Here is a 26,931-nt window from a genome sequence, read left to right as displayed (position 1 = left end):
TAACAGTAACAACAAACAAAAGCAGGTCCTCTGAACTTGTGCCGTGTGCACGTCCTTTGCTACACATCTGGCTTGATTTTGCCTTATTGGGACCGCCAGCACCTCTCGTTTTTAGAAAATGAAGTGCTGCCAGTGGCCAGTCTGGGAATGGCCATAGCTTGGGGGTGGAGGACCTGCTGTGCGTGCACAGATTCCCAGGTTCAGTCCGCGGCATCTCCAGGTAGGGCTGTCTGAAACCCTGAAGAGTCGCTGCCGGTCACCGTAGACAACATTGAGCTAGCAGACCAACAGTGTGACTTCAGTTCACTACGTTCAGCATCAAAGGCCCTCCTCCGGTTCCGACTCACAGAGAAGCTCGGAGGGTCGTAACAAGATCTAGGGCCTTTTCAGTGGCTGCCCCCGAATTATGGAACAGTCTCCCCGATGAGGTTCGCCTGGCGCCTACACTTTTATCTTTTCGGCGCCAGGTGAAAACCTTTTTATTCTCCCAGGCATTTTAATCTATTTTTAAGCTTTTAACGTATATTAGGTTGTTTATTGTTTGGTATTTACGCTCTACTGTTTTGTGATTTTACTGTATTTTATCCTATGTTGTTCACCGCCCTGAGAGCCTTCGGGCTGTGGGTGGTATATAAATCGAATAAAATAAATAAATAAATAGTCTCTTCCAGGCCACCTGTTTATTGAGCATTCGTTCTTATTTATCCCAAGCTTTCCAGTGCATTTTCCTGTCACTTTCCTGACCGCAAGAAGTCCCAGTTTTGGGGGGAGGAAGTGGTTTTGTTGCGTGAGAGGAGCAAATCAACATTAATCACACAACCTGCACTTGCCAGTATGGGATTGATTGCCCACTGAAAACAGCAATAGTGTGAGGCACTTTCCTGTTTTCCTCTTCCCCCTCACTAGGAACAAAGGAGCAGCTTTTCTCTCCTCAATCAGTTCCTTGGATGGGAGGAAGTAAGCACCTTTGCCAGGCATAGCCTCCCAGAGGTTTTCTGTATCTTTAAAAGGTGTGCAGGGGGAAGGGCGAATTCCACCTTGTGGTTTTTCCCATTACAGTCTTGCAAGAGCAGCTGCACTTGGCTGACTTTCTCTTCTCCTAAAGATACAGGATCAGTCTCAGGCCCTGAGCCTGGCAACCCTACCTGCCCTGCTTAAACATTAAACCCTTGGGATCCCCAGGTTAAGCTGCCTCTTCGTGCTGGACCTTGGACCTTCACGCACTCAAGCAGCCATGAGGCAGAAGAGAGGTAAGCTGCTGAGGAGAGGGTGGTTCAGGGCACCCCCAAACTGGTATGTATGGGTTTCTTGAGCAAGGGGTGTGCAGGGGTTTCAGGGGAAGAGGGTGTGGCTGTTCCAGCAGGTAGGGTAGGCTAGCCCAGGCAAGCGCTGCCTCTGTAAACCTGCTGCATGCTGCATGATTTTTGGCTGGAGTTTCCGGTTTTGGGGGGGTCCCCTCCGGGTCTCCAGCTAACTTACCTTAATCTCCAGACTCTCAGCTTCAATTTAAAAAAACCACTAAGTGTCTAGGTTGTCTGGTTCCCGAGATATACACTCTTTATTTCCAGAATGGTTTTTTTTGTTTGAATAATAGTTATTTTAATTATTAGTATATGAATTATTTCTATATTTTTGAATATATATTTTTGTTATATAAATATTATTTCTATTATTAAAATGTTTATTATTTACTTTGTATTTATTTTGTTACAAACATTTCATATAAAATTATAGGAATTACTAATGTGTTATAATACCTTACCCCTCTCCCAATTATTTTTGTGAAAGTTGGGTACGCCAGTAAAATCCATGTCTCAAAAGGGGTACACGCATGTTGAAAGTTTGGGAAACACTGCTTTACACCATTGCTGGGAATCACGTCCCTCTATTTAAGCTCACTTCCACCTAACCTGTTTATTGAACATTCACCCTGATTTGTCTGTTGCAAGGAGAACAGTCTACGGAGGCTATTTAATGATTTGTTTGTGGGGAGGTTAGATGGCACTGTGTCAAAACACGTGTCAGCCTACAAATTTCCAGTGCACTTTCTTATCACTTTCCTTGTTGCAAAAAATCTGATACTCTGGGAAAGTGGGTTTGTTGCGCAAGACTTTGCCAGTATGAGATTGAAAATAGTGACAGTCTCAAAGTGCCTTGAATCTCCCCCCTGCCACTCCCCCCATGTTGATTTAAATTTTAAATTGGGTGTGTTTAACCACTAGGAAAGAATAGCACTCTGCAAATGCTAAAAAGACACAAACACACACCCTGGTTTCTTCACATAATCTGGGACTGATAGCTGGCCCTGGAAACAAATTTCAAGTGCTAAGCCTGGGGAACCCTACCCCTCTTCAAATGATCCTGCTAGGTCTCTTCTTGAAAAGCCAAGAAGAGATCTTCTAGGTCCTGCTAGAACTCTTCTTGGAAAGCCTCTGAAAGGCCATAGCTTAGTAGCACAGCATCTGCTCTGCATGCAGAAGCTAAGAGGTTCAATCCCCAGCATTTCCAGGCAGGTCTGAGAGAGACTTCCGTCAACCTTGGAGAGCCACTGTCAGTCAGTGTCAACAACGCTGAGCTGGATGGCCTGACTTGGTATAAGGCAGTTTCTTACATTCCTCTCATTTTTCCATGGAACCGGGCTCAGCTTTGCAAGAACAGCATAAGAACCTGGATGATCACCTTTTAGGGCTGTTGTAGTAAAAATGTGTTTCCTGCATTGGCAGCGGGTTGGACTAGAAGATCTTTAAGGTTCCTTTCTACTTAGGGCTCCAACTTATTGAGCATTCATCCTGATTTACCTGCGAGGTGTTTACACGTCTTCATCTTATCCTGACTTCTGGAGTACATCTGGACCCTAGGTGCACTTTTAATTGTGTAATGTACACATAAGTAGGCCTACAGGGATTGTCACAAATTTTAACCTGTACAACATCCCCAAATTTCAGCCCGTTACCATTTACTGTTTTCCTTATGGAAACAAAACACCACTGGGGTCCAAATATACCCCAGCAAAGAGCCCTGGAGGCAAATTGTATGGTTTACTCAATATGCATGGGGAAGGGACTAGTGTTTACTGGTCAGAAAAATTCTCCCTCCTCTGAAAAAGTGGTTTTGGCTCAAGGTCCTTTAGTATTATCAAGCACACGTACTAACAACACAGGCAAAAATGGTCTCTGGGGTACAGAGTTACCCCATCCTTCCACTGGAAATCTCATTGGGGTACAAATATACCCTAAAGATGGCCAGTGTGATCTTTTTCTTGCCTGGCCTGGATGATTATTGCTAATGGTTCACTTGCTAATTCAATGCATTTTCCCTATCACTTTCCTAACCATGAGAAAACTTTTTTTTTAAGTGGATTTGTTGCACTAGGGAACAGAGCACTTAAATTGTGCAAATCTAAATTTTCCCAGTATGCAAACACTGACAATCTGGATGTGCCCTTTACGATACGATGAACATGAATGTAAGCAAGTGCTCTGCTTCTGAATAATACTGCCTTTTTCCCTTTGGGAAGGACAGCCCAGCAAGGATGTGAACCGGTGCCTATAAAGGCCGAGGACACAACAATCGCTCCCCAGCCGGCCACAAAGGGCAAGTAAAGTAATACCTCCCACCCACCCCTGCTGCCTCCTAACGCAGGTAATCAGTACGAGATTAACTCAGACAAGTTAGAAGAAGGTCCAGCCAAAGACAGGCATTTGTACTTCAGTTAAACATAACATAAGAACATCAGAAGAGCCTGCTGGATGAGGTCAGTGGCCCATCTAGGCCAGCATCCTGTTCTCACAGTGGCCAACCAGTTGCCCTTGGGAAGCTTGCCAGCAGGAGCTGACTGCAAGACCACTCTCCCCTCCTGCAGTTTCCAGAAACTGGTATTTGGAAGCACCTGCCTCCCTCTATTGAAGCAGAGCATAGCCATCATGGCTAGTAGCCATATGGACTGCCTTCAAGTCGATCCCGACTTATGGCAACCCTATGAATAGGGTTTTCATGGTAAACAGTATTCAGAGGGGTTTACCATTGCTTCCCTCTCAGGCTGAGAGGCAGTGACTGGCCCAAGGCCACCCAGTGAGCTTCATGGCTGTGTGGGGATTCGAATCCTGGTCTCCCAGGTCATAGTCCAACACTCTAACCACTATGCCACACTGGCTCTCAATCGATAGCCTTATCCTCCACGAATTTGCCTAATCTTCTTTTAAAGCTGTCCAGGTTGGTGGCCTTCACTGCCTCTTGTGGGAGCGAAGTCCATAGTTTAACTCCGCGCTGTGTGAAGATGGACTTTCTCTTGTCGGTCCTGAATCTTCCAACATTCACTGAGTTATAAACAAACTCGGGAAAGGGTCACTGTGCAGACTAGGATCAGTTAGGTCAAAGCAGTGCACCTTTTGCATCATTATCATTGATGATTGTTGCTGTTGTTGGTTGTTGTTGTCCCACCTTGTCTAACAATAACAAGTTTAAAATTTTTCCTGTACTTTAAATCGGGTTGCCGGAAAGGAACGCTTTAGTGTGGAAGGACAAGTGAGCTTGGTTATGGAGCTGATCACAAATTCCTGGGGAGCTGCTCCCAGACATTGTAGATCAGGTATGAGGAACCTGTGGGGGTCCCTCCAGATGTTGCTGGACTACAGCTCCCGTCACCCCTAACCATTGGCCTCGCTGGCTGGGACAGATGGGATTTGGAGTCCGACAACATCTGCAGGGCCACAGATTCCCCATCCTTGGTTTAGAATCAATACTGTAGACCAGGGCCCGAGAACCTGTTGCTGCCCTCCAGATGTTGATGGACTGCCAGCACGGCCAGTGGCCAGGAATGGTGGGAGCTATAGTCTGACAACACCTGGGAGGCCACAGGTTCCCCATTGCTGAGTCAGCCTAATGGACCAATGGCCTGACTGAAGATAAATCAGCTCCCACTGCGCCCAGAATCTGGGGTTTTCTTGCTTTTCAGATCCCTTCCTGGTCACCTGACACAGAAGGTACCGATCAGCATGTTCTGTAGGTTGGCAATAGGAGCGGGGGAGAAATTTGATTCAGTTTGCATTTAAAGAAGAACTTACCTGGTTCACACTTTCTGAAACCATATCTGAGCGAGAGCTCAGCCACCCTTTGAAAGTCGCACTGCTCTGAATTTTGCAATGCAATTCTCCAGCCAAGCAAAGTGTACAAAAACGCATACACTGAAGTGTGCATATGAGTGCCTGTATTCATGCAAATAACACACAAACTTAAAATTGGAAAAATGAGAAAATAAGCAAAACAGAAATGGACAGATTTGCCCGTCCCTAGCAGGGAACTGTCAAGCGGCAGCTTCTGCGCTTCACTTGTTGCATTGTCCTTCCTCCACAAGATTGCACAGCCTTCCCCAAGCTGGTGCCCTCCAGACAAAGCTTTGTAGCAAATCTGAGCCCCCAACACATCAAAAGTTACGCATTACCAGTGCAATCCTGCGCGTGTCTCTTCAGAAGAAAGGCCCATGGTGTTCAATGGGAGTTACTCCCAGGGAAGTTGGATTGGTATTTCAGAGGTACCTTGGCAGAAGGGGAGAGGATATGAGTGCCTTTGGGAGGAGGGAGGACCTCTGCCTTTTGGAAGTGTGCTTAATGCTTTCCATTAACCCCCAGATCCTTCCTTTTTGCAGGGCTTCAGGACACCACGGAGTTAACCACCATGTGAGTGACAAGCAGGGATACTACACTGAAAATGAGTGGGCCTTGGTTCCGTTATTATTTCCTCGGCCGTTGTATCCATCCATCACGCGCACACATACACACACACACACACACAGGGGCCAGTTTGCACAATCAGATGGACATGATGGGTTGATGTTGAAACACATGCACAAATGCTCCTGTCCTGAGGTTTGGGCCACATGCCAATATCTTGAAACTGAGCCCACGAATTAAATGCTTTTAAAAGGCAGACCATGAATGAGTTGCCAAGGCTGCATTTGATTGTCTCTAGATGAAGTGGGTTTGGGAGCCGGAGCACCCTTGACTGCCTCCAAGCTCTGGGTGACACTTCCCTTTCCTTCTTGGTGTTACAGGAAATTTGAATTTAACCCGAAAGATGGGATCGATAACCCAGCCCTGTCGCTGGCGGAGGATTCTGGTAATAATGGCAGGGACAGCTGGGCCGGCGTGGGTGGGAAAGAGCAGCTGTTTCTCTTGTGGTGTTTGCAAAGGAGGAGGGTTGGGTTTTCTCCCGTCGGAGATCTCAACACTGCCTACCTTGTCCTGGACCTACTGATAGGGAAATTCTGTTTTGTGCACATTGTAATGTGAATCTCTCTCATTTGCATCTAGCAAAGCGCGATGTGAACCAAAATGAAATTTTCCTTCAGAATTGGCACTTCCCTGAATTTTGCATAAGTTTATATAAAATGCAGGGGAAAGTGAGCATAAAAATAATATACTAGTGAAAACAGAATACAAAAATTCGATTACATTTGGCAAATCTGCTTGCAAAAATGTGTATGCTAGAAGAAATGCACACTAAAAATGCTGATGGGTTCTTGGAAGGACTTTTTTTTTTTAAATGCAAACTGAGAGAGAAATGTGGTGAAACTGAACTTAGGAGTAGAAAAATTAGAAACCGAAACTGTCAGATCCTTCCTCCCCTCTCCGCTACCTTTCCTGACCCACAGAGGATTAATCAGAGCAGCGTTTCCCAAACTGTGAGCCAAGCAGCACCCAAGAGAATTGCAGGCATGCCACAAGGAATAAGTAAATGAACTAATCCTCCTGTGAGCCAAAACAGCCCATCAACAGAGGCTGCTCAATAGGGGTGCTGCATAAGTCACTGTTCTGGGCTAGCTTCCTTCCAGTCAATGCCCCCCACTCCAGAGAGTGAAATTCTATGGGCTTTCCACATCAACCAAGACCAATGCAGACTCAGCAGAATTACCTGCACTCAGAGGAGTGTGTCCGTTGCATTTATGTGTGAGTTACTGCTCTGGCCTTTCCACCTTCCGCTACATCTGTCTTGTGTCTCTCTCCGTCATTCATTCATGCCCAATGCAAAGACATGACAAAGTGATCCAAAGCTTTTGTAGAGTCACCATTCTGGGCTTGTCTCTTTCCAAACATGAGTCACACCAGAACAGGAACTTATACAAGAAAATAGAGGAATAGGTTTTCTCAAAGGCTGGCAGTTCTTGTTTTTTCTGTTTATTTATTACATTTTTAGCATGTCTTTCCTCCGAGGAATCTGCCCTTGAATCTCTCACCATCCAGCTTCATTGGATGACCTCTAGGTTCTGGTATTATGGTCACATCCACACCATACATTTAAAGCACATTTATACCACTTTAACATTCTTGGCTTTCCCCAAAGAATCCTGGGTACTATACTTTGGCTGTTATAGTACTACAATTCCCAGCACCCGTAATGAACTACAGTTCCCAGGATCTTTGCGGGGAAGCCATGAAGAGTGGTATAAGAATGCTTCAAATGGATGATGTGGGTATGACCTATATGAGAGAGGAAGAAAACCTTCAATTTTCCACTTTCACTACTCTTCACCGTGGCACCCAAAGTCCTCTGCCTGTGGCAGCCTCATAAATAGTTGTTTGCCTCTTGGAATGGCCTTAGCGCATGACAGGTTGAGTTTGGGGGGGGGCTGGTGATTGGGCAGGATCATGGGAGGAAAGGCAGAGGGTTTAGATTTGATTGCATGGCCTGCTGAGCCGCAAAGCGTGGAAATCCCAGGGACCTACCGGCATCTTCTAAATCTGGCTACAGCAGGGTTACTCCACCTTTTCAGGTCTGGTCTGGACACATGTTTGAGAACCTAGGAAACTGCCATAGGCGCACCCCCTCGTGCACATTTCACAGCAGAAAAAACTGGTGATGCTCAGAAACACCTCCCCCAAACAAACAAAACATCACCCCACACCTCATAAGAAGACACAGATCAAAAAATGTAGGCAGCCCCCTTGTCTGCAAACCTAGAACTCCTGAGATTGGGCTTCTCATCTGATCTCTCTCTCTCTCTCTCTCTCTCTCTCTCTCTCTCTCTCTCTCTCTCTCTCTCTCTCTCTCTTAAAGCCCCCCAATGGATGTTTCTATTGTTATATTGTGTTTTTAGTTGCATGCCGCCTTGTGAAATTTTATATGAAAGTGTGGTTTATAGATATTTTAAAATGCACAAATAAATGTAGATGTGTTGTGGTAATGTGTTGCAATATGAACAATTCCAAAATCAGCTTCTTTTGTATTTTTTTTATTGTTAATCATTATTTATTTATTTATTTATTTATTGTATTTGTATACCGCCCCACAGCCAAAACTCTCTGGGCGGTTTACAGTAACTGAAAACATCAAAAACAAACATACAAATTTAAAACACATCTTTTAAAAACAATTTAAAACACAATTTAAAAAATTTAACACAATTTAAAAAAACACATGCTAAAATAATAAATAATTTATTTAGACATTTTAGTCACGTGCTACCCGAAAGGTCTCCAAGCAACTTACAGCACTGTACATTTTGTAATACTGTATTATTTTCCACTACAAGGGTTGATATGGGCTGATGTACGTGCCCTCCACGTTTTCTGCAAATGTTGTTAATGTTGTGTATTTAACGGAACAAGTAATCTGTTTTAAAATCGAAAAATTTGGAAAGTTAGGGGGAAGCACAAAGGGGGTGGTGTCTGAGGATGCTACAGCATCCACGAGTACCACGTTGGGGACCCCGAGACCACAGGGTCAGTCTCTGATCTTACCTTGCACAGAGTTGGAGGGAGCCGCTCAGGTGCGCTTCTGCTTTCTGAAGAAAGAAGATGGCGAAAGCTTTGGGTTCTGGCTGCGTCAGGAGGTGGGTGACAGCGGGCACATTGTGCGACAGGTGACGCCTGGGGGCCTGGCCCACCGCAGAGGCCTGTGCAGTGGTGACCGGATCCTCGAGGTGAATGGTGTGTCTGTTGAAGGCATGGAGCACTTTAGGGTAAGGCTTGGCTGTGTTTCCTATTTTGGGGTGGGCTTTGCTCTCCTTGACATCTCCTAGTCTAAACAGTGTTTAAATTATGGAGGGGAAAGATGTGGCAGTTAGGGGGCAGGGGCTTAATGAAATTCACAAACTCTGCCCCCTAACTTCCTGCGGTTTGGGCCAAATCATAATCTGACCCCTAGCCTTGTAACATTCTAAACGCAGTAGCTAAGGGGCTGTGATAAAAGGTAAAGGGTGTGGGCCCCGGGCATAGTTGGAGCACTGAATCAAAAGATATAATATTTTAGGTTTTGGCAGGACTCTCCTTCCCTACCCCTCAAACAGCTGCCTGTGCATGTGCTTTGTAATCCGTACAACAGCCTCAGCACCTTGGACAGCTCTTTGAAAGCTTAGACTAAAACCTGGACTGGATTCACTGACCTACTGACATTGGAGCCACCAGTCTCCACTGGCTATACACATCAACTGTTGTTTTGTTTTGAAAAAATCTTATCCTGAGACTGCCCATGCTGGCAGTGCCCAAGCTGAGTCCCACACCACATGCCTCAAGAGCACGAGCTTTCAAAGTGTGGCCCGCAAGCTTGACACAAGTGGTGAGCAGCGGCAACTCTGTGGGGCAAAGAGGCTGACAAGGCACTTGAAAAGAGTGGGGAGTCAATACATGGGAATGAAGGGAAGCAGCATATCTGCAAGGGAAAGAGGGTGTCTCAGAGTGGGAGTTGTTGGTTTATAAAAAAGGGTAGTCAACATCTAAAATTATTCATGCTGAGTTTTGACTGCATTTTTATTGTTTCTTTTATTTCCTTATTGTATTAATTCCGTATATATATAAAAATACTGTAAGCATCTTGCTAAAGAACAGGCAGAAAAATCATCTAGTTTTAAGTGGTCTAGGGAGGGAGTTTGGGAATCAGTGCTCTAGAGTCCAGGCCACTCTCTTTTGAGCCTTGCCTCTTTTGGGTCTCCGTAAGTCGGGATCGACTTGAAGGCGGTCCATTTCCATTTCTTTTGTGATAGGTGGTTTGGAAGATCAAGAGCAGCGGAAAGCAGGTCTCGCTCACCGTTCTGGCTGGGACGGCCTACGACTTGGCAAAAGCCCTCAGCCAGGACCTTGCTCAGCTCTTGCCGTGTCACAACAGGCCACAGCTGTGTCATGTTGTCAAGGACCAAAGTGGCTTTGGCTTCAGCGTTTCAGCTCCAGAAGGTAGTGAAGGATGTCATCTCCACACTCAACTGTGGCGGTTTGCATTTTTCGCCACAAAGAAATAACCAAATACTGCCTGAGGAAAACCAGGATTTTACCATTGGAACACACACTGTGTATCAAGGGCTGTTTGCATGAACTGGTTGATTTGCAGATTGAAATTTGCAATGTATTTATTTCAAGGGATGGGACTTTATTTCTCACATGCAATAATATGAGGGGAGTTATTGAGTAGATGAAATAAATACCTACTGTGGGAAACTGTTCTCAGACACGATTCTAAGGGTTTATCTACATAACAGACAGATAATCAGTGTTTATATCAATTTAATGGTTGTGGCTTTCCTGCAAGAACCCTGTGAATTGTGGGAAAAGTAGAACATTGTTCAAACTATGGTTAAAACAAAAGAGTATAATCAGCTGCAGCATCAAATATTTTACAATCGTAACAATTAGTAATTAAAAAAAAAATCATATAACACTTGTTACGAAAGAGGGGTAATCATACCATTTATAATTTGACATTTTTTATACAACATTAACAGTTCCCTATTTGGCATTCTTTGTCCAGTGCGATGTACTGGTTAGAGTGTTAGACTAGGACCTGGGAGACCAGGGTTCAAATCTCCACTTGGGCATAAAGCCCACTGGGTGACCTTGGGACAGTCACTGCCTCTCAGACTAACCTACAGGGTTGTTGTGGGGATTAAATGAGGAGAGGCAGAACCATGTACGCCACCTTGAGCTCCTTGGAGAAAAGGTGAGCTATATATGCAAATAATTATAACAACAACAGTAATAGTTCCCTTCTGGGCAACTTTCTGCAGGGGCGTAGTCGTCCAGGGTCTCGGGGGGTCTTAGTCCCTCTACTTTTTTGGGAGCAGGGTCTCAGCAGGGTCACTATGTGTCCAACTTCCTACAAACCAATCAGCTTGAAAAGGGAGTGTTAACCACTGAGAAGAGTCTTCTAACATGCTTCCTTGTCCTTTCCTGTTGATTGGAGCTGGTCAGAGTGAAAGGAGGTGAGTCAGCTGCTGAGAAGACTTTTCAGCAGCTAACACTCCCCCCTTTCATGCTGATTGGCTCCTAGAGATGTCTATTGTTGTGGGAGAAGGTATTAGCAAGGATCTCATTCTCAACCCAGAAGTAAAAAAGGGTGTGTGTGGCTGTGACTATCATGACGGGACCCTGCACTTCTGAATTTCCCACTACATTACTGACCTTCTGAGAGCCACTCACCAGTGGCGGGCGAGATAGAAGCAAAAGTGAGTGGAGCAAGAAATGTAAATATTACCTTTGTACAGCAGGCTAGTTTCTACTCACACACTTGTGCACCCCCCCCTCTCTATCCCCCATCAGGCAAGCAAGAGGCATCATTTAGAGTTCAAGGACACATTTCAGCCAGGCAAGGGGGCCTGGGAGAGCCTTGAGGGACAGAAAGAGAGGACTGGAGGGCCAGATTTGGCCCCCGTGCTTGAGGTTCCCCACCCATTCTCAGTCATGCTGGCAGTCAACTTGAGCCTTCAACATTACCTACTTCTTTTGCAAGCTTTTCCCGCATTGGTTTCCAATTCTCCTCTTCAGAACTCACGCCTGAAGGAAAGGAGCTGATGGAGGCATGGGCAAGCCAGTGGGTTAGGGCAGAATAGTGGCCTCCAGCCAGAGTCCATATTCTTTTTTTCTCAAGGGAAATACTCCTGTTGTTGTGCCCTTTTCAGGTGTGAAGGGCACGTTCCGGCTATCTGTGCCAAGGGATGGGCCGGCTCATCAAGCGGGAGTGCTGGACGGTTCGTGGCTTCTGGAGCTCAACGGTGTCAGCGTCAAGAACTGGACTCCTGCTCAGCTTCAAAAAAAGGTACTGGGGCTGCAATTTGACTATAGAAATGCTAGCCTTTGCTGACTGATTGGACAACTTGGGAACAGGTTACCTGCAGGAATGCCTACCCATGTAAGGTCCCTGCCATGTGCTCCACTAAGACCAGGGCCTTTAGTGTGGTGGCACCTGCCCTTTGGAATGTGCTTATAGTGAACATCAGGGGGCCACCCACAGTAATGGCATTTAGTCACCTGCTTAAACCTTGTCTGCGGTGCTCATCCACGCTTTCCCTGATGGGTGATCCATCATCCAGCTGTGTTGATGTATTCAACTGATCTACTGATTTGTGACGTATTTTGTACTTATTTTATGAATGTTAATTTATTGTTGATTTTATGCTCTTCACTCTCTCATTTTTTTAAAATGTTGTTGGTATTTATCTGCAAATAAAGGAATCTATCTACTGATTAAATTTACATGTGAACATGAACAACTTTTCAACAGAAAGTGTTGTTTTAAAAGAACAGGCATATTTTCCGGTAAAGGAAGTTTGTGTGTGTATATAAGATTTAACTTCCATGAATAAATGACACAAGAACATTCTAAGAGCAATAATTACAATACAATGTTTTTGCCTGACTGAGGTCTCTTGCTAACGTTGTGGTATCTGAAACCCTGAGAAGAGCTTGACATCAGCGTCATTTGAGTAGACCTTGGATCCAATTCCCTTTAAAGCAGGGCAGTGATGGGGAACCTGTGGCCCTCCAGATGTTGTTGAACTACAGCTCCCATCAGCCCCCAGCCAGTATGGCCAAAGGTCAGGGATGATGGGAGCTGGAGTCCAGCAACTGTTGTTGAGTGTTCCTTGCTGGTGATCCCTTGAGCCCCTTGTGCTCTCCCCTGATGGCTTTAGCATGCTATTCCAAAAATGTCAAAAGCTGATCTTGGGGAAGGAACCTTACAAGCCTTCAAGTCACCATCCCACAGCCACAGTTTCCCCAAGGGCACTTCTGGGACAATAATACTGGCCTGTCTCACTAAGGCACTCCACATGCAGCATGGACAAGCACTTAGGTTAGGTAAACATTTCAACAGCTCTTCCATCCAAACGCTTGTCCATTGATCAAGAATGCTCTTTTGCGTTGTCATCTGTGCCTTTGTCTGGATGGGAAGAGGCCTCTGCGGTCATGTTCTCAGCGGCTGCCCAGAGGGACAAGTAACTTCCCATTCTACACTTGCATACTTTTATGCTAACCACAGAATATAAATGTGGGGTGGGAGCAGAATATTCCCACCTCTTGTATTTATTTGATTCGTTTTATTTATTATTGCATTATCCCACCTTTCCTCCAAGAAGCTCAAAGTGTGGTGTACATGGCCCTCTCTTTCTCCACATTATCCTCACAGCAGCCCTGTGAGGTAGGTTAGACAGAGAGGTAGTGACTGGCTCAAGGTCACGCAGTAAGTTTCATGGCTGAGTGGGGATTTGAACCCTAGTCTCCCAGGTCCCAGTCTGACACATTAACTACTACACCACACTACATGGCCCTCTCCTTCTCCACATTATCCTCACAGCAGCCCTGTGAGGTAGGTTAGACAGAGAGGTAGTGACTGGCTCAAGGTCACGCAGTAAGTTTCATGGCTGAGTGGGGATTTGAACCCTAGTCTCCCAGGTCCCAGTCTGACACTTTAACTACTACACCACACTAGCTCCCATACCTTGGCCCGCAAGAGAGAATCCAGGTGTCTTATGAGGGTGATTCCAGATGACCGGTTTATTGAGCATTCATCCAGATAACCAGTTTATTGAGCATCCATCCAGATATGGAGATTAGATTATTCTGGCTGTTTAATGAACATTCATCCTGATTTGTTTGCGTGGACATTAGATGATCTTACATAAAAGCAAATATTATACCATGCCTTCCAGTGTTTTTGCCCGTCACGTTTCTTATTGCAGAAAGTCTAATCTTTTGAGGAAGCAGGTTTGTTGGACAAGATCTCCAAGTCAGCTATAATTGCGCAATCTAAATTTGCTGGTATGTGGTTGAATGCCACCCAAAAATAGCAACAGTCTAGAAGCATTGTCACATCCAATATTACATTACAGTGTGGCTGATAATGGCCTCAGTCAGAAGTGAGATGCCCAAGGTCATTGGGAGTGTGGGTGTGGAGCAGGGGTGTAGTCATCCAGGGTCTCAGGGGGTCTTTGATCCTTGACCTTTTTGAGAGCCAGGTCCCAGCAGGGTCCCTATGTCTCCAGCATTCTACAAGCCAATCGGCATGAAAGAGGAATGTGTTAGCCACTGAGAAGAGTCCCAGTAAGTGTTAATTGCAAGCAAGCCTTTATTGGTTCCTTCTTCGAAAAGCCAAGACAAGTTGTACAGAAGAAGAGATAGTGAATCACGATGATAGCATCCCATCGACATCCTCAAACAGTTTGAGTTCAGCAATTCACACAATATCTCTGACAGTGAGAAAAGACGGTCAAATAGTGAAAGTGACAGAGAAGCAGAAAGCAGCGTTCAAGCCTGGCCAGATTATTCTATATCGAAGGTTGTATAATCTTAGAAGGAGGCATGGCTGTGACTATTATGAAGGGACCCTGCACTTCTGAATTTGCCACTGCACTACCAGTATGGAGGGGCCATTGCGAGTGCCTACAACCTGCTGTGTATTGGCTTCTCCTCTCCTGCCCACTCTGCAAAGTGCCAAGTGGGATGTTTGGTATCTTGGTGCTGGTTCTAACATCGAGGGCCTAACGTGTGGGTTTTTCTTCTCCCTGACTCGGATTCCAGCTCAAACACAGCAGCAATCCAATGGGACTGCTGGTGATCGATGTTGAATCGGAGGAGTTTTACCGGCAACGTGGCGTTAAAGTTACAGCCACCATGGCTGACGCCTCTTGGGTCCCTTTCAAAGTGAGGAAGCTCCCGATGGTGAGAGGGCCAGATGGCTATGGATTCCTGCTGAAGGAAGAAAAACGTTGCACAGGAGAGGGAGGTAAGACGCCTTGCCTGTAAAAGAACCAAACCGCACATTACGTGTAACTCCATTATGGTTTTTTCTTCAAGAGCAAAGCGGGTGACTTTGAGTTAAGACAGAACTGCTCGAGCCTTTTGCAGGAATGCAGAAAGCTGCCTTATACTGAGTCAGAACATTGGTCATCTAGCTTGGTGCTGTCTTCACTGACTGGCAGTGGCTGTCCAGAGTTTTAGGCAGGGAGCATGCACAGCCCTACCTGGAGCAAGGCAGACGCTCTCCCACTGAGCTATGGCCCTTTCACCTTCCACTGTTTGTCCAGATAAATCTCCCACCCCACCCCAGCTACATGTCTCCTAGAGGAGGAAAATATATGAGGACCAGGATCTTTTTACCCTGTAGTTGGGATGATTTGAGAAGGAAAACGGACATGTTTGTTCTGCATTTGCAAGGAATTGGTAGTTCCTACACTTTGGAACTCCCTGCCCATTGATATTAGGCAGGCCTCTTCACTGTGCTGTTTTTGGTGTCCACTAAAAACATTTTGTTTATGCAAGCCTACCAAGACATGTAGATTTGACATGTATTTTAATAGGTTGTTTTTTTTAAAAATGAAGTATATTGTAAAATCGCTGAATTTGTTTTGAAAAATGTTAGGCTAACTTGTTTGTAACATCAGATCATGTTCGCCAGAAATAAGGCAGGGCTTCTGGAATGACCAATGCAGCTCTGATTTGCAGGCCAGTTTCTGAGGGAGATTGAATCTGGGCTGCCAGCTGAGAAGGCAGGGATGAGAGATGGCGACCGCCTCCTGGCTGTGAATGGCGAGAGCACCGAAGAGCTGGATCACCAGAAGGTAGTCTTGAGGATCCGTGCTGACAGCAGCCGGGTGACCCTGTTGGTCATTGATGCAGAAGGAAGCAAGTTCTATGACTTGGTATGCACCAGTTTGAGAACTGGAGAGCGGCAAAGAGATTGGGTGGGATCCTGTGGAAAGGGTGTCCCTCCCACTTTGACAGCTTCTGCCATGAAAGCCACAAAATGGTTTAATGGGGCAAATGCAACCATTCAGAAATGAAGCTATTGAGCTTGGGCAGACAGTGACACCCTCTGAGGCAAGACTGATTTGTGTTTCTTTGGGTACATGTACTCTACAAACTGGCTGAATAGTATTCTCTGACCTGCATAGATCTATAGACTGGGGTGGGGAGAGAGATCTAATAATGCTCTGTCCTTTCACTAAACTACAACTCCCAGGATTTTGGAGGGGAAGCCATGGCAGTGAAATTTGTGTAAAACTGATACAAATGTGTAGCATCCACACATCCACCATAGCACAGTCTTCCTGAACCTGGTGCCCGCCAGATGTTTTGGACTACAATTCCCATCAGCCCCAGCATTATACAGATATGCTAGCTGGGGCTGATGGGAATTGTAATCCAAAACATCTGGAGGGCACCAGGTTGTCAAAGACTGATGTAGCGCATACCGGTGTGTATTACACAGTGTGCTGTCAGGAATTTGCGCTTACCCGAATTTTGCGATGTAGTTCTCCAACCAATGTTTACAGAAATGCATATATTATTATTTATTTATTATTATTAATTAGATTTTTATACCGCCCCATAGGAAGCTCTCAGGGCGGTTCACAACATATAAACATCCAATACAATTAAAACATTATTAAACAACTAAAAATGCAGAAAAATTATACCAAAAACCAAAACATAATAAACAAGGGGAAAGTGTGCATATTTGTGAAAATAACATACAAAACCACATTATATTGCTTGCAAAAATGAGTACATTAATCAGAAGGGCATACAAAAGTGTATTTATTAGGAGAGGATTGAACTTAAATGCTGAAGAATGTTCATGGGGATTTCTTTAAAAAAAAAAGATTGCAAATTACTAGCAGAAATGTGAACTGAATTTAAGATTGAAAAATGAGAAACTGAGAGAACCGAAAACAGACAGGTCCTTCCATCCCTAGTTACAACACATAATATACAGTTATAAAAACAGAGAAACCATTCCAACCAGAAGGACTAGAAATTCAGCAAAAGAGGGGGGTACTAATAAACAAAGCATCTTAACTGTCACAGGCCAAGGTAGAGAGGCATGTCTTCACCATACCGCAGAAGCTACCCAACGGCGATGCTGCTAGGCGCGCCTCTGTCGGAAGGGGATTCCCCAATTCCGGGGCTGCCATGGGGAAAGCCCTGTCCTAGGCCACCGTACTTCTGAGGGCGGTGGAACTGGCAAGAGAGCCCCCTCCTTCGCTCTGCAGATCTTACCTCAGAGGATCAGTAGGGGCAGAGGTGGTCTCTCAGCCAATTGGGGCCCAAGTTGTTTAGGGCTTTAAACACTAGCATGAGCACCTTCAGTGTATTGGGAGGGCTCTGTTATATTTGCAGACAATGCCCTCATCTTGTTGTTTGGGGTCTGCATTTGCTTTGTCAGGTTGGATTATCACCTCTCCTTTTCTACGATGACCCTGACCCCCCGTCAGGCTTGCGCGCTACTCCTGCCTCCCCTTCGCCCAGCGTGCTTCAGGGGAACAGCAGCCCCTCCTTCAGCCCCTGCTCCTGTCATCTCAGAAGGAGCCTCCATGAGAATGGACTGCAGCACCAGTCTGGCGACGGCTCATTCGCCTTCATGGAAGAGGTAATGATGCGTAGTTGTGAGGACACTGCCCAGTCGCTTTCCCCTCCCTGTGTCACTTTCAACATCCTGGTCAACCTCTTTTGCCTTTTATGTTGCAAAGAGCAGATCACATTTTCCTTACTAGGGCTATGCACTGGATTTGGCCAAGGCCTGAACCAAATCGGACCTATTTGTGGAGGTTTTGGGGGCCAAGTCAGGTTAGAGCAGTCATGGATTGCACTGGGTGGCCCAGAGCGATCCAGGGCTGTCAGAGGGCGGGGCATCAGGCAGAAAGACGAGGCTGGCATCAGGCAGGAAAGCCCATGAAAAGGCCTACTGCATCTTCCTGAGGAGGTAGGCCCAACACCATGGCTTTTTGTCCTGAGCGCTGACCCATCAGATTGCTGCCTCTGCTCAGCAGCTGCTGAGCAGAAGCATAGATCATGTTCCCCTATTCCTCGCCACAGGCGAGTTGCTATTTTTAAGCATATCCTAGCCTTCAAATCATAGATGTGATTTGAGCTACATTCACTTTGTGTTTTTTTGCACAGGGCCAGGATGGATTGAGCCAGGCATTCTAGAACCTGCCAGGTTGTCATCCCAGAGTACAACCTCAGCTCAGTTCTGGAAGGGGCTGAGCTCCCACTTGTGGCAGAAGTGAGCACCTTTGCACAGATGTTGATTTTTACCATCACGCTGCTGCCTTGTTGATCAGTCCTTCTCCAAATCCTGAAAATCCTTCCTGTGGATTCTTCTAATTGAGCTGTGGTCTCAGGCAGGGCACACGGATTAGAGGCAGAAGCTCTGAGCCCCACATGAATCAAACAGGAGGAGAGTATCCTTTTGTCTGCTCTGGAGTGCGACTTCATGAACCAAGAGGCTGGAAGACTCATTGTGCAGCCCTGAGCATGAAAGTGAACTAAGCTGTGTTAAATAGAAATGAACCTTTGTTTAGAATTATTGTTGCTAAGAGAGGCAGCAAGAGTGTTTGAGAACCTCTTCATCAGAGATATGTAAAAGGCGTGTGGTTAGCAACAGAAAGGTACTTGGCACGCACTCAGGCACAGTCATTGCTATTGCTCCACACGTTTTGGGTCTGATACCAGGCTCCACTTAAACTTCAATGCTAAACTGAGTTGAGGGTTAGGACATGGCATGCTCTGGGCAACATCCCTTCAGACCTCCAGCGGGTTGAGTCCAAAATCTTTCAGCCGGTGCTTATATTCCATGTGGATGACTGTAGCCTCCTTCTCCCAGCTGAGCTTGGCACTTTGCAGCTTGGAGAGGACACAGTCCAGGCTACCCTGCAGAAAGGAGAAGAGAAGCAAGAGGCAGGGTGAGGAATGTGCGTGTGGCTTCAAGGGATGGTGACCAGAAGTGAGGCGTCTTTCAGTCCTGTAGCTGCATTCCGAGAATGCTCACAGGACTGAAGAGCTGCTGCAGAATAGCAAGAATGTGCACCTAAGAATGTCTTGTTTCTTGGGCCATTTTTTGACTAAACAACACTCAAAATGCTGGAAGCAAGCTTTTGAGTTGCACAGAACACTTCGGGCGCAAGTGTTCACAGCAAAGCTGTTTGTTAACCATTCTTTAAAAAGGTGGATCTATTTCAACAGCTGGTAACCAGCCAAAAAAGTTCTACAGAAGGCTGTAAGGAGGCAGCAATTTCCACCCTGTCCTGTGTTCAATGCAAGTAGCACTGTTTCCATTCCACTACATTTTGGCTTCCGCTAAAACATATGTTGTTCATCTCATTACCCGCTATGGCCAAAACTAATGTAGTTAATTGTGTAATTAATTACGTGAACAGTTTCAGTGGAAGGGAAACATCAAAAACAATGCAGAAAACAATGCAATTATTTACGTAACATTGCGAACTGAAAAAAGACAGCGAATGCTGCTTGTATTTGCTTGCATGATTTCCGTCTGGACCTCCAACGAACACGCACATTGTAGCAATTTCTGCTCCCATTTCTGACGGAATACTGCAACATCCTTAATTCTATACCCCTGTTCTTCAGCCTCGGGTCCCCAGATGTTCTTGGACTACAACTCCCATCATCCCCAGCCCCCTGAGCCACTGGTCAAGGGATCATGGGAGTTGTAGTCCAACAACATCCAGGGACCCAAAGTTGAAGGATGCTGTTCAGCACTATAGTCCCTGTGTTTTAGAGCAGGCAATGAGCCACCGAAGTTACGTACAGCACCCAGCACATCCTAGAGCTCAACCCCTGTGGGAATAAGAGAACCCCTCTCCCTCTCCCTTGGAATCTGTGCCCAGCTGCCACCCGCCCAACTCACATGCAGGATTTTTTCATATTCCGTCTCCATCTCGTCAATCTTGCGCTGCATCTCGGCAAGGGCCTTGTCCTTCCCTTCCAGCATCCTTCCCGTGTCCGCCCGGCTTTGCGACAGATCCTTTTGGCAGGTGGCTGCAGGGCAGAAACGGTGGGGCATGGAGGAGGAGGAAGCAAAGATGGGTAGGGAAGAAAATCAGAGCAGAGAAGGTTCTAAAGGCTGAAGCTCAGCGGCAGAGCGCATGCTTTGCATGCAGAAGGTCCCAGGATCTCCAAGTAGGGATGCGAACGGCTGCAGTGCCAACAGTACTGAGCTAGATGGATCAATGGTTTGACTCGGTCTAAGACAGCTTCCTATTTTCGAAAATAGCAGGTAGCAGAAATCTAAGAAATGGGGGCTAAGAAGTTGGGGGGGGTAGAGTGTGGATGAGGTTGCTGCCCGAGACGGCTTAAGAACTCCCATTTTCCTATTGCTTTTAAATGTGGCAAAAGTTCTATCGTGGAATGGACCTCTTTAATTCCCAGAGATCATATTCTGGTGGGCTTACACTCCAATTTCATCTGGGCCAGAATCTATCCCCTTAATGCAAACTGAGAAGGGCATCTTCAGGCTTTTTTTTTTTTTTAACTGGATTAGACAAACTAATTTACTATCTCAAGGTTTGGCCAGCTACGATTCATCCACGATCCCTCCCTCCAACAAGAAGCAAACAGGCTCGACTTTCTCATTTGCCTGGAGCTACAGGCACTGCAAATCTGCACACAGAATTCCAGCTTCTGCAACCAGTATACAAAGATTCCACAACTGGAATACATTATTTGTTATTGACCATTTCTTTGGAGGTTTGTATACTAATTTTAAAAAATGCTGATTGTAATAAATTATGCAAATATATGTACTGGATTTGCAGATTCCAATCCCTGCCCCCAAAAAAGTGGAGGGGAAGGGTGTAGCTATTTAACTTGTGGAAGGGAAGGGTGTAGCTATTTAACTTGTTTCCTCCCATTCCTTAAGGGGAAGATCAGTGAAGGCTCAGAACAGTTATTACAACCATACAATCAGTGTGATCATCTCCAAGGTCGAGCAGATGTGTCTAATACCGAGTTGTGCTTGCAAGTTCTGCGTTTCAGCTTCTAAATTCTGGATCCGAGTATCAGTCTGGTGCTGAAGTTGCCGGTACTGGCAGATCATCTCTGGAATACAGTGAGGGAGATGGAGAGAAGGAAATGACAACCCCATCCACCATGCTTAACACCAACTAACAGGCATAAGATTTATAGCAGGGATGGGGAAGCTGTGCCCCTCCAGATGTCATCAGACTCCAATTCCCATCAGCCCCAGCTGGCGTGGCTAACGGGCAGGAATGATGGGAGGTGCAATCTGGAAACATCTAGAGGGCCACAGGATCCTCACTCCTGATTTTAGAGCATCGTAGCTATGTGGTGTAATGTAAGGTAAAGAAAAAGATCCATGCCCCAAGAAACTTACAATAAAAGTTTTGCCGGGGGGGGGGAGAGGAAGAAGGGAACAGATAAGGGGACTGGAAACAAAAGCCCTATGAGGAGAGTGTGAAAGAACTGGACATGTTTAGCTTTGAGAAGAGAAGTCTGAGGGGAGATGTGAAAGCACTATTCCAAGTACTTGAAAGGTTGCCACACAGAGGGCCGGGATCTCTTCTTGATCGTCCCAGAGTGCAGGACACGGAAGAATGGGCTCAAGTTGCAGGAAGCAAGATTTCAACTGAACCATCAGGAAAAACTTCCTAACTGTTCAAGCAGTATGACAGTGGAACCAATGACCTAGGGAGGCGAGTGCTGGGCTCTCTCCAACACTGGAGGCATTCAAGAAGCGGCTGGACGCCACCTGCTGCATATGCGTTAACTTAGATCCCTGCATTGTGCAGGGGATTGGACTTGATGGCCTTATAGGCCCCTTCCAACTCTACTGTACTATGATTTTGAAAGGGTCACAATGGAGTTCTGTGAGCAGAATGATAAACCACAGTATTGGCTGCCGAGGGCAACTTTACTCTGGTCTAACATTTAAAAGCCAACTTTCTGTGATGACTTTCTGTGATGCTTTGAAGTCCCATTGGTTTATTGTAGCATGAACTTCTTTTCCCTACATCAGGGGAATGAACTGGAGAGAGAAAGTTTCGGGCACACACCCAGGCACAATGGACGATAAAGCAAGTCACTGAGCAAAGGGTTAAAGGGCACAGTAATGCATGTCAGCAATGGAAGTATGAAAAAGAATTATAATATCTATGCTAAGGAGAAACATCCCCCTCCTGCTGCCCTGAGTCCATCTGAATGCAGCATGGGGGGGGGGGGGCTGACTAGAATTGCAGGTGGTTGCCCAAGACCTCTTTGAAATGGTAATATAGCAGATTTGCACTACTGCACCAATAGGGTGAAAAAGGAAGCATCGAGTTCTCTGTTTTTGGAAGGCTTCCCTAAAGAAAAAACGGGCCCCTTAAGTGTTGAAACTGACCCACTGTATGGTGCTTCAAATCTGCTTCTGAAGCCCTTCATTTTAAAGGATTTGGCACGGCATCCAGTGACTGGCCATGGCCCCCAACTATAGATACAGGGCGCTTCCAGACTGTTGCCATTTTCTGGTGGGATTCATTCATGTATCGGCACGTTCAGGTTGTGTAGTGAAAGTTTATCTGGCTCTCTTGTGCAACAAAGCCGCTTCCCAAAAAGCCTTTTTGCAGTAAGAAAAGTGTTGGGGAGATGCACTAGGAAGTATGGGATGACACTTGCTTTGACACATCATCATCTTACCTTCCCACAAGCAAATCAGAATGAACGCTCAGCAAACAGCCAACAGACTATTCTCCAGGCATACAAATTAAGATAAATAATACATTGTCTGGACGTGCCCCCGCACACCTTCATAAATATCCTTTTTGTCCCCACGAGCCTCCTCCAATTCTTTCTCCAGATCCTCCAGCCTCTGCTTGAGCCCTTCACTGTCAGCCATCACCTGTCTGGCCATGTCCCTCCGAAGAACTGCAGGCCAGAAGATACACACAGCATACACTCCAATGTATTCAACTGAGGCTTTATAGCCATTTTCTCATTTGTCTTCCTGGTTCCCTGGTTTAAATGATTATTTCTATATTGTAGAGTGTGATGCAAAATAGCTTAAAGGTATATCTTTCCTGGACCAGCTTTGTTGACACAGAAGCATGCAAGCTTTGGGGTTACACAGAGCTCTTCATCTGATGGAATGGGGAAAAGTAATTCTCACCCATAGGGACTGCTAGGCCTATGTAAATATAAAAAGCAGACCCTTGGCTATGTCAGGAGAGACAGAAGGTAGATCAGGATCTACTGATAGATCTTTTGGTGATTTTCGATAGGCAAGAGTTTGAGACTCCCAATGGTTTATCAATAGCAACAATGCTCCCACCTTTTTTTCTAAATTAGGCTGCTCTTAACAAAGAAAGCTGGGGGGGGAACCAGAGATTAATATTTGTGTGTGAAATTATTGTGAGCTCAGTTCTCGTAATGAAAACCATTGTGTGTATTCAAGAGCACATAAGAACCTAAGAACAGCCTGCTGGATCAGGTCAGTGGCCCATCCAGTCCAGCATCCTGTTCTCACAGTGGCCAACCAGATGCCCATGGGAAGCCTGCAAGCAGGACCTGAGTGCAAGGGCATTCTCCCTTCCTGCGGCTTCCGGCAACTGGTTTTCAGAAGCCTACTGCATCTGATTATGGTGGCAGATCACAGCCATCATGGCTAGTAGCCACTGATAGCCTTATCCACCATGAATTTGTCTAGTCTGGGCTCCTGCTGGAAGGGCAGGATATAAATCAAATAATAAATAAATAGTCTTCTTTTAAAGCCATCCAAGTTGGTGGTCATCACTTTCTCTTGTGGGAGCGAATTCCATAGTTTAACTCTGTGCTGGATGAAGAGGCACTTTCTTTTGTGTGTCCTGAATCTTCCAACGTTCAGCTTCATTGGATGTCCATGAGTTCTAGTGTTATGAGAGAGGGAGGAAAACTCTCTAGCTGCTTTTTCCATGCCATGCGTAATTTTCTACACCTCTGTCATGTTCTCCCCTTCCTCGCCTTTTCTCTAAACTAATAAGCCCCAAATGCTGCAACCTGTCCTCATAGGGGAGTTGCTCCATCCTCTTGATAATTCTGGTTGCCCTTTTCTGAACCTTTTCCAACTCTACAATATCCTTTTTGAGGTGAGGCAACTGGTTTTCAGAAGCATACTACACCCGATTATGGTCACAATCATCATGGCTAGCAGCCACTGATAGCCTTATCCACCACGTATTCCAAATGCGGCTGCACCATAGATTTATATAACAGCATTATGGTATCGGTAGTTCCCCCCCAATACCTTTCCCAATGAAGGAGCACCCTGGCCCTTGATTCTAAGTGTACAGAAGCCCCTACCTTCTCCCACTGTGCCATCATTTTGCATCTGCCTCTGGTTAGTAGATTTTGAGATTCTAGTAAAAAAACAAAGTAGATATGTCGAGCCTGAAGTCTGCCCACTTTGAAGTCTGTTCAACTCACTTTGTTTTGCTCCTACCAGTTTCGATTCTCCAGAGTCTCAGCCAAAGGCCTCCTAGTGGCTTTGGTGTGTGCGGCGGCGGTGGTGGTGGGTGTATTCTGCAATGTGTCAATGATAGAGCGATAGTGGGGGATTTGTACTGAACTGTCTACACATTCCGTTTGATTAATTCTGTGATGATGCTTCCCCACTGTTATCGCATTATTAATGTCTGGAGGAGTATTCTTGAGCTATAGCATAACCAAAGTGGGACGCCTCACACACCCTGGAACATTTATGGTATCCAAAGTGGATTTCAGCAGAAAATTATGGGGCATGCGCTGATAACAAAGGAAGCCGCATGTCTGCCCTGAAACATTTGCAGATGCAAATAGTATTGAAAGTGGGATCATGTATAACTGCCCTGATACCATTATGAGCACAAATCATCATGAATGCAGAATAAAAATGACAGCAGGACTGGCCCCAAGTCTTTCCCCAGCCTGCTACTGTCCAAGATCTTTGACAGGATATGCTGAGGAGGACTGAACCTGCAGCCTCGTGCATACTTAGCATGTGGTCCACTAAGCTGTGCCTACCACAGTTATAATGCAAGTATTTTAAAATTGGTCTGAGCCTATTAGAGTCTCATTGTCCCAGAGTTCTTATTAAAGGACTGTGCAACAATTGCTTTGCCCTGCACTTGAACTATCTGCCATTTTCAATTCTTCACAAAAAATCTTGGACATGTTGATTGAGAAGTGGGGCAAGTCAGAAAAAGACAATACTTCTGCTCCTGAAAGTCTGGTCCAGAAAGGGGTACTAGCAAATCCTTGCCTACTGCAATGTGGCCAGGTGGTATAGTGGTAGTGTTGGACTAGGATCTGGAAGAAGAGGGTTCAAATCCCGGTTCAGCCATGAAGCTCACTGGGTGATCTTGGCTCAGACACCAACTCTCAGCCAAACCTACCTCACCGGGATGTTTGTGAGGATAAAATGGGGAGGAAGAGTACCAAGTACGCCACCTTAAGCTTCTTAGAGGAAAGGTGGGATATAAACATAATACATAAATAAATACAACCTGTCTCCATGTTACTAACAAAGTATCCTCACCAAGGTGCTGCTTTAGAGTGTCAACCTCCAGCACAGTCTTTCTATATTTTTCCTCATCTGCAGAGAGAAAAAAAGGGGAAAAGATTAAAAAGTATTGGCTGGGTACTAATTGCATCTGAAACTGATTCAGCTTTTGAATGTGAGCACAATTCAGAGACAGAATGGATTTCCAGGGCATTATCCTTCCTGGCTAAGGGAAACAAGACCTATCGAATGAGATAGTGATGATGATATATTTCATTTATGAATCACTTCCAACAAAGCATTTACAAGGGATTTTGCAATTCAGCAAAAACACAGATGAAACAATTCCATATATACAAAGTTAAACATTATGAATTGCTTCCTATGAAGCATTTCAAAGTGATTTTACAATTCGGTAAAAACATAGATAAAACAATCGCACATATAAAACGTGAAAACTGTTTAAAAGTTCTGAACATGAGGTGGAAGGGATGAGGAAACAGGAATGTGCAAAGTTAGGCGGGGGGCTGTTGGAATCGCCTGCCTCGTTGCACAGACTTACCTGGCCCAGTATTTTTCTTCTGCTTCACTGCTTTCTTCCCTTTTGTTTTCTTTGTGGGGGCCATTCTTGCTGTTTCCCTGTAGCCTGCAGACAGGAGCAGATGAAAACAAAAACACTGGGGCATTTTGGGGGGTGTAGTGTAGCGGCAAATTCAGAAGGGCAGGGTCTCTTCATGATAGTCACGTCCCCCTCCCTTTTGTTGCTGGGTTGAAAATGAGATCCTTGTTAATGCCTTCTCTCACAACCGCAGACCTCCCTAGAAGCCAAACTGCATGAAAGAGAAGTGTGTTAACTATGGAGAAGATACTTCTCAGCGGTTGACTCGCCTCCTTTCCCTCTGATTGGGCCCAATCCGCAGGAAGACACAAGGCAGCATGTTAGAAGACTCTTCTCAGTGGCGAACACACTCCCCTTTCACGCTGATTGGCTGGTAGGGTGCTGGAGACAGAGGGGCCCTGCTTCCCCAAAAGTAAGGAGCCCAAGTCCCTCGCAGACCCCGCGCTACCACACCCCTGGCTCTTAACTCCTCCAGATTTTCAACAGGAGCCTGCATCGTAAAACTGGTCGTGATGGGGAGAGTTCGGAGGGCCCTTCAATCGTCGCCAGTGGGTCTCTCTTGCGTTATGTACGTGTAGAACTGCTTATGGGGGTGGAAGAGAAAGGTAGAAGCGGAAAAGCACACCTGGAGTCGAAATGTTGACGCTTTCCAGCTACCCGGCAGGTAACTAAACAAACTCCCTCGGCACAAGGGCGTCATTGCGCGTAGCCAATGCGCAAAGAGGGGGAAGAGGCGTCTGGTTTTCGGCAAGCCTATCCCTGCGGGCCCAAGCTGGGGCGCTTTGCTCGGCAACCGGCCCCCT

General features: G+C 45.8%; 2 protein-coding genes across 9 annotated transcripts; one reads left to right on the top strand and one right to left on the bottom strand.

Moving 5' to 3' along the window:
* The first annotated feature begins 1,031 nt into the window (after window positions 1-1,031).
* Window positions 1,032-20,793, top strand: NHERF4 (NHERF family PDZ scaffold protein 4). 8 transcript variants are annotated; one of them, XM_061592640.1, is made up of 11 exons: window positions 1,032-1,293; window positions 3,518-3,594; window positions 5,645-5,675; window positions 6,050-6,114; window positions 8,745-8,956; window positions 9,977-10,163; window positions 11,882-12,018; window positions 14,778-14,982; window positions 15,702-15,817; window positions 17,425-17,628; window positions 18,159-20,793. In XM_061592640.1, exons 1-11 carry the CDS (start codon window positions 1,235-1,237, stop codon window positions 18,186-18,188), a joined length of 1,323 nt encoding a protein of 440 aa, XP_061448624.1. In that variant the 5' UTR covers window positions 1,032-1,234; the 3' UTR covers window positions 18,189-20,793. The 8 variants fall into 8 exon arrangements, with proteins under 8 accessions (XP_061448624.1, XP_061448623.1, XP_061448622.1 ...); XM_061592639.1 differs by having other exon boundaries at window positions 1,032-1,250; window positions 3,523-3,594; window positions 15,702-15,898; window positions 18,159-20,792; XM_061592638.1 differs by having other exon boundaries at window positions 15,702-15,898; window positions 18,159-20,792.
* CCDC153 (coiled-coil domain containing 153) lies at window positions 16,786-26,931 on the bottom strand. Its single transcript, XM_061592646.1, has 7 exons — window positions 26,754-26,931; window positions 26,072-26,155; window positions 25,546-25,602; window positions 22,803-22,922; window positions 21,006-21,098; window positions 19,909-20,039; window positions 16,786-18,911 (listed from the first exon to the last, which is right to left on the bottom strand). Exons 2-7 carry the CDS (start codon window positions 26,133-26,135, stop codon window positions 18,783-18,785), a joined length of 594 nt encoding a protein of 197 aa, XP_061448630.1. The 5' UTR covers window positions 26,136-26,155; window positions 26,754-26,931; the 3' UTR covers window positions 16,786-18,782.

The sequence above is a fragment of the Rhineura floridana genome, chromosome 12 (genome assembly GCF_030035675.1).
Source record: "Rhineura floridana isolate rRhiFlo1 chromosome 12, rRhiFlo1.hap2, whole genome shotgun sequence".
Classification (NCBI taxonomy): Eukaryota; Metazoa; Chordata; class Lepidosauria; order Squamata; family Rhineuridae; genus Rhineura; species Rhineura floridana.
This window is presented reverse-complemented; position numbering and strand designations above follow the sequence as displayed.

What these genes read in the sequence shown, in the direction of transcription:
- CCDC153 (XM_061592646.1), bottom strand. Translation starts at nt 26,135, where the DNA reads ATGGCCCCCACAAAGAAAACAAAAGGGAAGAAAGCAGTGAAGCAGAAG. An exon ending in GAAGAAAAATACTGGGCCAG is followed by an intron (nt 25,603 to 26,071) that starts GTAAGTCTGTGC and finishes TTCTCTCTGCAG; the next exon opens with ATGAGGAAAAATATAGAAAG. An exon ending in CAAAAAGGATATTTATGAAG is followed by an intron (nt 21,099 to 22,802) that starts GTGTGCGGGGGC and finishes ACTGTATTCCAG; the next exon opens with AGATGATCTGCCAGTACCGG.
- NHERF4 (XM_061592638.1), top strand. Translation starts at nt 1,235, where the DNA reads ATGAGGCAGAAGAGAGGTAAGCTGCTGAGGAGAGGGTGGTTCAGGGCA. An exon ending in ACCACGGAGTTAACCACCAT is followed by an intron (nt 5,676 to 6,049) that starts GTGAGTGACAAG and finishes TTGGTGTTACAG; the next exon opens with GAAATTTGAATTTAACCCGA. An exon ending in CAGCGTTTCAGCTCCAGAAG is followed by an intron (nt 10,164 to 11,881) that starts GTAGTGAAGGAT and finishes TGCCCTTTTCAG; the next exon opens with GTGTGAAGGGCACGTTCCGG.